Here is a 12,322-nt window from a genome sequence, read left to right on the forward strand (position 1 = left end):
CAGGCAATTCATCGTAGAATAACCAGAATAATCTTTTAAAATATGTCAGAATATTAACTCCCTTTCTCAAAACCCTCCTGTCAGAAAAAAATCCAAATTATTTTCCATGTCTAACAAGGCTTTATACCATCTGACTTCATCAACTTTACCTCTCGCCATTGTTATGACCTTTCATGACCTCTCATCACACTGCCTTCTTCTTCCTAAAATACCAGGTAAGTACAAAGCTAGAATACTTTGCCCTTGTTCTTCCTTCTGCTTGGAATGCTCTTCCCCAGATTTCTCCATTTCATGTAGATTTCTGTTATGTCACTTTCTTGCATACTCCTATCAGAATCTAACCCCTCACTCTCTTTTTCTTTACATCATTTTTCTAATGTTATACAGCATATGTATTTGTTTTTATTTGTCCTTCTCGCCTCTCTAGCAGAGAAAATTTGTCTGTATTATCCACTACTACCACCTTGGCCTAGAAAAGTGCCTGGCTCATAGCAGGCACTAAAATATTTGAATGAATGAATGAAAGTCATTTCAGTAGTTGATTGGTGTATGCAGACTTGGGATTCTGGTCTTTCTGCCTCCAAGTCTACATTCTGTCCTTTATTTCATAATGCCACTCATTTCATCATGGAAAGAAAAAGAGAAGGTTTGGAGGAAAGGAAAAAATATTGCAGGCACCAAAATGACAAGCTTGGTATCTCAAAGTTGGAATAGTGTCCATTATGTTGGGGGGGGGGGCACAGAAAAGATGGAAAAGTCAGTTTTAATCTCATCCCTTCCCGATTTAACGTGTGCAAGGCTCCTCTGCTTATCAAATTAAGTTCTCATTCCTCAGTGTGGCAGCAGGGCCCACATTATCTTGCCCTTATCTGGCTTTCTAGGTTCAGCTTTTAATCAAGTCAACTAGATTGAACTAGATCAAGTCGACAAGATTCCCAGATAGTGTCCTGGCATTCTCCCCAGTGTAAGATTCCCACAACCAGACAGAGTAACCTCTTTCCTGAGACTATAGTGCAGTAGGGATGAATCACCTAAAACCTGGAGAAGCCCTGAACGACCTTCAAAGGATAAGACAGCATTGGCCAGCTACCCCCTGTGAGCACAGTTCACTAATTTGGAAACTGCCCCAGATATTTCCTCTGATCCTCCCCAGCTGCTAACTCATTTATCCCTTGGTCTTCTTTGGTTCCGATTTCAACCTAAAAACTTTCCCTGTTATCCCTGTATCAAAGAGGCTAGGACCCCTCCTGTTCACATGCCTCCTTTCTGACTCTGGCTCAGTTCTCCTAAGCTGAACGTTCAGCTCTGGTGACTGCATGGTGTAAGGTTTAGCACACTCACCCCTGAACATGCTCCTTCATCCTGGCTTGGGGTCTCTCCCACACTACCCTCTGACATGCACTTTCCTTTTGTGGTTAATTTGAGAAGACAACAGGAAAATTCCCAAGGCATTTCCAACTCCATCTCACATCTCTGCTTCAACAATTAGAATTCATTTTAAGTAGCGTGATAAGGCAGAGGTTATTTTACTACACCTTGTATCCTAGTAGCCAGGACATAGAGGATGATCATAAAGATCATAAATATATGATTATATATTAAATATATATTAAACATAAATATGTTTTCCCAGTGAGTTAGGAACCATTGCCCTTAGGCAGTGATGAAGGTCAAAGAATAGTACCAACTTCTAATGATGCCCTGCAGCCGACTACACTAAGATGCGACAGTTTTCTCATCATCCAATACACCAATTCACTTTCAACAACAGGGTTTAGTTCTACTGAATTAAGATGAGGCAGATCTGCCTCATTTTAACCAAAAGTCTTTACTAGGAAATGTGGAGCTAAACCAAAGTGACATCATAACTATGGATGAGGGAGGCTGTGTCACTCAAGGCCCAGAGTGAGGCTAGGCACCGCCCCATTGATTAATTTTCTAGGCATCCTCCCAGGTAACCACACAACAGCACCATTAGAAGCAGCTCCCCTGAAGTCATTGGTTACTACTGCTCTATTGCCTGAGGGATCAGTAGTTACAAAGTCACTCATTCTCCTTTAGCCACAAAGACTGCTGACTTGAAGTCCTGTGGAATTTCTACATCACACACAAGCCAGACACTCTTAAAGGAGAGAAGTCTGTGGTATGTGAAGGTGGGGATGAGGTGAAGGAGAAAAAATGATGTTCACACTTTCCTTGTCAATACTTACACGTATCCTAACATGATTTAAAGTCAGCTGGAGGAATTTTTATTTTTTTATTATGAAAAATTTCATACATATCCAAGAGTACATACATGATAGATGTACAATGTAAAGTATGAGTGTATATGTACCTACCACCCAGCCTAAGACACTATCAATAATTTTGAAATCTTTTTCTCTCCTATTCCCAGTCTCCTTTCTCTTTCAAGGTATAAATATGATTTATCCTTTTCTTTTAACTGCTGAAACCTGAATGGATTGTATTGTGAGAGAGAATAAACCTCTGTGTGAAGCCTCTGAGGTCTGTTGTTTCTTATAGTCATAATGCAGATATTGATAACTTGAATTTAGGTGCTGCATTAACAAAATACTAAAACAAGTGGCATGGTGTTAGCAGGTCTGCAGCGGGAGGCAGGGACAAAATGTGACAGTGGAAGCCTGGAAGTCCCTATTATGTCACAGCAGAACAAGTGCTTAATAATAATAATGATGATGATGAAGATGATGTGTGCTTGATGTTACTGGCTGCCTTTGACAAGGCAGAAGAAAAAAATGAGCTTGGGATATAATCAGCCACTTTGCAAGGAAAAGGGAATAGAGAGAGTCTCAGGGAGAATCTAGAAATTTGCGGCATCAAAGAGCATAAGGGGCTGGAAAGGCCAACAACTCTGAGACCCAAAAAGCAAGAGATAAGACCGAGAAGGGTTTTGAGCAACAAGAGGCCACTAAGACAGCCTGTGGCAAAGATCAGATTATGGGTGTTAACTTTATATCCTAACCTATTATTTCAAATAGCTGCAAGGTAGCTGCCATTAGGTAGAGAGAGAGATAGGCCAAAGAAACAAATCATGCTCTAAAATTATCATTATTATACATGGAATTGACTACTATTTTGATGGAGCTATATTATCCAAGAAACCATAAACTTAGACTGAAAAGCTTTTGACTACGTGAACTATGACGCCACCACCCATGGGAACCCAAGTTTGTTCTAACAGAAAATGAGCTTTAAAAGCTGTGCATCTCCCGTTTTTTTTTTTTTTTTTTTTTTAGTTAATTAATTTATTTTTGGCTCACAGGCCCGGTTGCTCCGCGGCATGTGGGATCTTCCCCAACCAGGGCTCGAACCCGTGTCCCCTGCATTGGCAGGCAGAGTCTCAACCACTGCGCCACCAGGGAAGCCCCTAAAAGCTGTGCATCTCTAAATGAGGGTCTAACCTCCACTGTCCACTTCAAATATGAACAAGAAGACTGAAATGAAAGAAACTCCCAAGGAGTAGAGTTAGAGGTCATTAATAAAAATGGAGAAGAACATTCCTACCAGGAAGCAGAATCAGAGCCTGGTCAAGGAACCTACCCCATTCGCAGGGAAGAGGGCTTTCACCATGTCTGCCCAACAGGATTCCATAAATGCTTTGGATCAGTGATGCTGTGCATTCTTCCTTTCCTGAGTGAAAGTGAGTAAGGGTATCTTCCCCTCAGACATGGATTGGTACGTTACACGGTTGTTTGGGCCCAGCCTCTATTTGGCTTAGACTGTGCAGCATTTGTACAAGGCTTTAAAGAGCAGTATCCTATCCTAGAAACAAACTGATGAAAGAGCAAGAGATTCTATTTAGTAAAAAAAAAAAAAAAAAGAAAGAAAAAATTATTCTGGTTATGTTCAGCAGACTGGAAAATACACTGAGTTAGAATCACTTTAAAAATATCAATTGAAATTCTAGATTCTGACTCACTGATGCAGGCAGGCCAGGGGCCATTGCTGTCAATGAATGGCTGAATTTATCTCTATGTAGTTGCAAAGAAAGATAGCATTATCTACTGAAAACAATATCCAAAGACTTGTAAGCCTTACTAAAAATATTGTTTGATACTATATTAGTGAGCATAGGCTGCTTCAACAAGTAAAATCCAGATCTCAGTAACTTCACACACACACACACACACACACACACACACACACACACACACACACTCACTCACACACAAAAAGGATTTACTTTTCACATACACCACGATCAAATGAGGGCTAGCAAGGTAAGAGAAATGGATTTGCTATATGTGATTTTAGTACTTATTTTTATCACATTAAGATATCAGAATTGAAAACAAACTTATGGTTACCAGGGGGTAAGGGCGGAGAGGGATAAACTGGGAGGAGATTGGGATTGACATATACACACTACTATATATAAAATAGATAACTCATAAGGACCTACTGTATAGCACAAGGAACTCTACTCAATACTCTGTAATGACCTATGTGGGAAAAGAATCTAAAAAAGAGTGTATATATGTGTATGTATAACTGATTCACTTTGCTGTACACCTGAAACACAACATTGTAAATCAACTGTACTCCAATAAAAATTTTTAAAAAATAAAGCAAATATACTTTTTTTAAAAAAAGATATCAGAATTGTTTCAAATAAAAGGGTTTTCCAGTCCCCTCCCCTTCCCTATCACATACACATAAAGGTACCTTTGAAATCAATTAGTTCTATCTTCATTCTACAGAGTAGAAACTTAAGACAGGAAAGTTAAGTAAACGTCCCTAAGTTAATTAGCTTGTTAAAACATGTTCCCTTCTGGTACTCCACAAGTCTCTCTCCCTCTCCACCTATCTCTGAATCATCACTTGGAGCCTACCTCATCTTCCCCTGTAGAGCTGGACAGGAAATTTGTGTAACAGAACACATTTTTGGCACTATCAGTAGACTAAAGCCCTCTTTTTGTAGGCTCTCCTATATTTTTAAATCGTTAAAATCGTATTTTATGTGTGACATTGTATTAACATTCTAACATTAAGTCCTCCCACGATCCTATAAACTCTTTTGCAAACATCCATTTAAGTTAAACAAAATATATTAAATGCCTGTCGTATGCTAGGTACTAAACTAGCTGGTGACAAATGATGAGTAAGAGTGTTCATTACATTAAACTGCTGGAGATAAATTACACTGAAGTACTTCAGGATGCAAGAAATACATGAGAAGAAAGAATTTTAGTGTAAGACGGCAAATGCTAACTGCTGCATAATGTTTAACCATGTGGATGAAACACAGTCCACAAGCATTTCCCTATAATTGTGCATTGAGAGAGTACCCCTTTGTGGGTATTATAAATAATACTGATAAAGTGATTGTCCTTGTATGTTTTCTATATGCAGGATTTTTCATTACAATAGATTACCAGAAGTACAAATATTAAGTCAACATATTAACATTAAGGCTATTCAAGAATATAATAAAATTGTCTTCCAAAAGAATTATATGAATTTGTACTCCCACCTGCAGTATATTAGAACTTCTTAACTTCATATCTATTAGCATTGAAAATTATCTTTTTGAAAACCACTGTTTATTTTATAGGTGAAAAATGGTATCTAATTTCAGTTTACATTTAACAAATGGACATTAATACTATTACACCTGATCTTGCTAGTTTTGGCTAGTGGTAAAGCAGTCCAGTTTTGAAAGTCCATATTTACAGCCTATATACACACAGCCTATATGATGCAATCAACATATATTTTAGGAAGTTATTTTTGGCTCTAGTTTCCCTATCTGATAAACGGGCAGGGAATCACAGTATCTTAGCATCAGAAGGGATACTGGCAGTCATTGAATCCAACTTCCACCCACTGCAGGAGTCCTTCTGTAACATCCCTGACAAAGGGACACCTAGCCACTGCCTGAACAATTCCAGTGATGATAATCTCACTGTTGGGTAGTTCTCTGGATGATAATACTCTCTCTGTAACTGAGATAGAAATATGAAATTGCTTTATAAAGTTAAAAGGATGCTCTATAAATTCAAGATTTTTCTAATTCATAGGTCAGATTAATCTGATGTTAACTTGTTTTGAAAATAGTGCCCTACTGTCAAAATGATATGATCTTGCATTTAAATAGTGCTTTATTATTTTAAAGATACTTTCATACCTCAATCACATTTAGTGATTTTAATAGCAGTTTTTAGTATTCTGGTATGCTTACCTCTCTTTAAATGCCCAAAATCCTAGCATCACTGTTGTCATAATTCTGTTATTCTGGTATTAAAAAAATAAAAAATCTAAATTATTTACATCTTGAAATAACTATAATTCAATTACTCAATTTACTTAAAAAATCACATATAATATGTGGTCTAGACAGGCTCTCACTTGGGCACACAACAAAAAGAAACCAATTATTACAAGAAATAATTCTTAGTCCAGAATAAAGTTTCTGGTCCAGTAGAATACGACTATCAAAGTACTAAAATTGATATAAGTAACTCTGCACTGTAATTTCCAGCTACACATGATAAAACTAATGAAGATGATGAAAACTAGAAACATTTTTTGAAACAAAAACTATATAGCTTTCTATAAATTAGAAAAAAAACCTAATCCTAGTCAAAAGTCAAAAAGTGCTTTATAAATATCTCTACAAGGTTATTAAACAAGAGATGGGATTATTCAAAAGAAGTCAAGGAAATACTGGGAAGTAGCATATAAGCTTCATTGTTCTTTTGACTAGCGTAGTATCTGAAAGAGCTTCTTAGTTGGAAAATTATGCTAATAATATACTCTTGACTCAACAATGGCACTAATGACAATGCATTTTGATGTTTAAGATCATATTTTCTAAGATCAAATAATATTCCATTAAAATTTATCTGCTAGTTTATATTAAAAGGTTAACATATGTTTAACTTTTTTTTATAACAGCTTTATTGAGGTATAAATCACATAACATGCAATTAACCCATGTAAGGTGCTTTCCATGTTTTTGGTTCATTCATGAAGTTGTACAACTATCACCATGATTAATTTTAGAACATTTTCATCACCCCCCAAGAAACCCTATACATATTAGCAGTCATTCTCTATCACCCACCCTTCCCCCGGCCCTGCCAGCCTTCAGCTACTACTATTAACCTACTTTCTGTCCATATGGATTTGTCTACTCTTGACATTTCATATAAATGGAATCATACAATATGTGATCTCTTGTGACTGGCTTCTTTCACTCAGAATAATGTTTTCAAGGTCCATCCATGTTGTAGCATATGTCAGTACTTCATTCCTTTTTACTGCTGAATAATATTCCATTGTTTGGATATACCACAATTTGTTTATCCATTCATCAGTTGATGGACATTTGGGTTGTTTCCACTTTTTAGGTATTATGAATAATGTTGCTATAAACATTTGTGCACACATTTTTATGCGCACATAGGTTTTCATTTCTTAGGGCTGTACACAGAGGAGTGGAATTGCTGGGTCACATGGTAACTCTATGTATAACCTTTTGAGGAACCAGCAGACTGTTTTCAGAGTGATGGTGCTACTTTACAACCCCACCAGCAGTGTAAGAGTGTTCCAATTTCTCCACATCATCATTATTATTATTATTTTTTGTTTGTTTGTTTTCTGTGAGAGTGATTCTTTTTCCTTTTTTTAAAAAATTTAATTAATTAATTTATTTATTTTTGGCTGTGTTGGGTCTTCGTTTCTGTGCGAGGGCTTTCTCTAGTTGCGGCAAGCGGGGGCCACTCCACATCGCGGTGTGCGGGCCTGTCACTGTTGTGGCCTCTCCCGTTGCGGGGCACAGGCTCCAGATAAGCAGGCTCAGTAGTTGTGGCTCACAGGTCTAGTAGCTCCGCGGCATGTGGGATCCTCTCAGACCAGGGCTCAAACCCGTGTCCCCTGCACTGGCAGGCAGATTCTCAACCACTGCGCCACCAGGGAAGCCCCACATCATCATTATTATTCATTAATATCTGTCTTTTTTATTATCATAACATTTGTTTTTATAAATGGTACTTTTTAATATTTTGTAATATATTTAGACATTAAAATTTTTTAAATATATTAAATATTGTTTACTGATATTTTGCTTTATGAATTCTGAACTCTTCAAAAAAACCAAATACTGATATTAATACATATTTCAATATTAAACAAAACAGAGACCCCAAACTATCATTTTTGCACTGATTATTTCAATAAATAATTGCAAGTCCTCATAAAGCTTTACATGACAAATTACCTTCAGAGCTTAGTATTAGGGACAGCTGTTTCTCCACTTGTATATTTCCTTATACAAAAAAATGAGAGCTGTGTAACTCACTCTTTCTTTGTGCTGATTACTAGAAAGCTTAAAGATAGAGCTTTTTCTTAGTTGGGAATCTTGCAAAACTTTAACTTTTATTTTTATCTTTTATCTTATGAGTCTTGTTTTTATATCTCTATATTTAGTAAAAGGTAACACAATCCTTTTTAGAGAGAAAATAGGGTATAAAGAAGTAAACAAATACATATGTAGTATCTAGTAATTATTTAATAAAATGAGTCATGGTACCTGATATCTATAGTTAGCTTAAGAACGGGGGAGAGGGACTTCCCTGGTGGTGCAGTGGGTAAGACTCCACGCTCCCAATGGAGGGGGCCTGGGTTCGATCCCTGGTTAGGGCACTAGATCCCGTATGCATGCTGCAACCAGGAAGTCCACATGCTGCAATTAAAGATCCCGCACACTGCAATGAAGGTCCTGCGTGCTGCAACTAAGACCTGGCGCAGCCAAAATAAATAAATAAATAAATATTAAAAAAAAAAAAAAGAACAGGGGAAAATATTTCCAAACAGTTTCCATTTGGAATAATTTATAGGAAGTTACTTTATATTTCGCTGCATTACTTTTTAAAGTCACATAAAAGAATTGTCTATATGAAATGCATGCATTCTTCCTTAAAGAAAAAAAGTGAGTATCTATAAGTAGTTATAGAAATACATTTGGCATCCATTACTGGTGATACTGAATAGAATTTAGGTTTTGGTGCCAGAAACTATACTTACCTCTGAGTGATTTCTGTAAAGTTAAAGTCCAATAATTTCACTTATTAAGTTAGGGGAAAAAATCATATGTATCTTCCAGACCTAGGTGACAGTAACAAAACAATCTAAACACAAATAGGAGAATTGAATAAAATTTTTAATACCTTAAAAGAACACTTCTTGTACCCTCATTCTATTTCCACTCTAGACTTGAGTATCATGAACACTTGGCAAAGTTTGGTCCAAAGAGCCATCACTATAAATTAATAAACATCACTAGGCCATCACTATAAATTAATAAACATCATAAAATGACTTAAATTACCATGTGCTAAGTGGCAGGACCTTGCAGTTGAGTAAGTACTGGTTTTCTAGAATAGTAAGAAACTTTAGCAATTGTATAGTTTGCCTCAGTCATTTTACAGATGTGGGAAATGAAGATGAGGTGAAAGAACTTGCCCCAAATGTCCTAAGTTCACAGCAGGGTGGGAACTACCCAAGCTGATTCCTGTTTCCACAATACCATGATAGTTCAAATCAAAGTTTAAAATGCATCTGATTTGCAGCTTTGTTTAAACCTTGAGTTTTAAAGAGCTGAAGATGATATAGCGTAAAATAGCAAAAAGTTTTGATGAACTCACATTTTTAGCTAACAGCCAACTAGAATACAAATAAAATAGCTATGTTACTATCAGAGCAGATCATGGGTATATTATTAAAAACAAGTGTAATGATGTCAACCTTAAGGCTTTCTAGGATATTTTTAAAATCATAAGAATGCTATTAGATGGTATAGGGTCACTTGAGAAAATTACTTTCATACAGACAAAGGAACAAACTTCTGGAAGAAGAGCTACAGAGAAGTTTGATAGCTCTTTCTTATCTATTCCAATCCCTGAAAAGTGTGTGGAACGTTAACTCCACAAGTTGAATATGACAGATGAAAAGAGGGAAGAAATAGTAAACCACCCAGTTCTGGAATCACAGATTGAGTTTTGGAAGATGGTTTGATCTTGAAATCTTTTTTACTGGTCATCTCTCATGGCATTCATTGTCTTCTGATTAACTGAATTACATCTTCCCCTGAAATAAAATAAGTGTTAATCGTGACTTTTCAGTCACCGTTGTGTACAACAAAAACATTGTATGTCACGTGGGGAGGACTGTATATTTCACCTAGTTGACCCAGCTCACAGTCCTTCATAAAGAAATTCCCCTACGCAGATTTTCTGCTCACTGTATAATCCTAAACAGCCATATGTTACACCATATCATCTCGTCAAGCTAGAGAGGCAAGTAGCTCAAGAGCAGATAATCCAAAGGCTTGGAAGCAGCCCATGAGGTGGCCTAATGTGGAGAGCTTTGTCCAAAGAGGGATGAGATGGACCATTCTGATACTTGCCTCTGGAAACGTAAATTAAAGCTAGGAAAATACATAGAGAGAGGCCATGAAGTAGAGAAGGGACAAGATGGAGATAAGGATCCATGAGTAAACCAAAGATATGTGACCTAAAATTACAATAAAATTGAAACTATGATATATACCAAGGTCTGTGATATAAAAGTGACATAGAAAGTGAAGATAGCAGTTGGTAATGAGAAGAAAAATGAAGTGGAGGATAAACTAGGGGCCTATTATACTACAAATAGTAATAACACCATTTTTATAGCTCGTAATCTGTGTCAGGGACAGTTCTAAATTTTATTTATTTATTTATTTATTTATTTATTTATTTACTCCTATCAACTTCACAAAATCCCTATGGTGTAGACATTATCATTAGCCCTGTTAGATAGAAGAAAGAAACAAAGTTATATAGTTAGTAAGTAGATCTGTAATTTGAATTCAGGAAGTCAGAGTTCAAAGTCTGTGCCTTTAATTTCCATTCTATACGGCAAGTCACTAAAGTGATGAACCATGAACATCTACTAAGGTCTTTAAAGCTTCCCTGAATTCTAATTCTAATATCTGTGGGCCCAGTTATATTGGAATTCCTGTTCTTGGATTTCCATGGGATCACCTTTCCCTTATTGACTTATATATCTTTATAAAGCCAACTTCCCCGTATGCTCACTTGATGTAGTAAGAGCCAGCTTCAATTCCCTGCAAGGTGCTTTAAAAAATATTTTTCTCAGGGAGTGATGTCAGCAAAAATGACGGAATAGAGACCTCCAAAAATTATTTCCTCCATAAAAGCAATGAGAAAATCGGCAAAAATGGTCAGAAGCAACTTTTTCAGAAGTCTAAAAATTAACCAACGGCTTGCAGCAATCCTGGAGAATTTAATAAACACACACACACACACACACACACACCTGAAACTCAGCAAGAACACTGAGCTTTGTAATATTTTAACTTGCCCTACCCTGCTATCCTCAGCTCTGTGGTATTGCTGTGAAGAAATTGACAAACTAATCCTAAAATTCATATGGAAAATAAAGGGACTCCGAACAACCAAAACAATCTTGAAAAAGAAGAATAAAGTTGAAGGACTCAGACTCACTGATTTCAAAACTTTCTGAAAAGCTACAGTCATCAAGACAGCATGGTACTGGCATAAGGACAGACTTATAGATCAATGGAATAGAACTGAGAGTCTAGAAATAAACATATGTTTATGGTTAATTTTTTAAAAGGGTGCCAAGGCAATTCAACTGAGGAAGAATAGTCTTTTCAGCAAATGGTGCTAGGACAACTGAATAGACACATGCAAAAGACTGAAATTGGACCCTTATTTCACACCATATATAAAAATTAACTCAAAATGGATCAAAAAGGAGCTAAAACTATCAAACTCTTGGAAGGAAATCTGTATAAATCCTTATGTTCTTGAATTAGGCAATGATTTCTTAGATACGATACCTAAAGCACAAGCAACCACTAAAGTGATCCTAGGAAGCCAATATCAATTGGACTTCATCATCATCAAAACTTTCAGTCTTCAAAGAACTTCATCAAAAAAGAAAAAACCCCAAAAATTGGAGAAATTATTTGCAAATCATATATCTGATAAGGTCTAGTAACCAGAATATATAAAGAACTCTTACAACACAACAAAATTAAGACAAACAACTTATCAATAATTGAAAAATGGGCAAAGGACTTGAACAGATATTTCTCCAAAGATAATACACAAATGGCCAGCAAATGCATGGGCACTAAGTATCTAACGAGGGTCCCTGGAATACAAAACTTTACATGTTGTCACGACTCATTGCTGGAGGAACTAAGTCTGTTCCTATATGACTCCACTGGGGAACTTTTAGACGCTTGTGCCTGGTTTCCTCCAAACTT

General features: G+C 36.5%; 1 protein-coding gene across 13 annotated transcripts in view; it reads right to left on the reverse strand.

The window, feature by feature from the left end:
- The window catches only part of SOHLH2 (spermatogenesis and oogenesis specific basic helix-loop-helix 2), a 91,777-nt gene that overhangs the window by 42,211 nt on the left and 37,244 nt on the right, over positions 1-12,322 (reverse strand). The window contains exon 1 of one of the 13 annotated variants that reach the window (XM_082365536.1): positions 3,562-6,183. The exons of the other annotated variants lie outside the window; for them this stretch is intronic. Within the exon in view, the coding sequence (XP_082221662.1) occupies positions 3,562-3,612 (51 nt within the window). The 5' untranslated portion in view covers positions 3,613-6,183. Of the gene's footprint in view, positions 1-3,561; positions 6,184-12,322 lie in introns of those variants that run through there. 13 annotated transcript variants of the gene reach the window in all.

The sequence above is a fragment of the Balaenoptera borealis genome (genome assembly GCF_965194805.1).
Source record: "Balaenoptera borealis genome assembly, chromosome: 18".
Taxonomy (NCBI): Eukaryota; Metazoa; Chordata; class Mammalia; order Artiodactyla; family Balaenopteridae; genus Balaenoptera; species Balaenoptera borealis.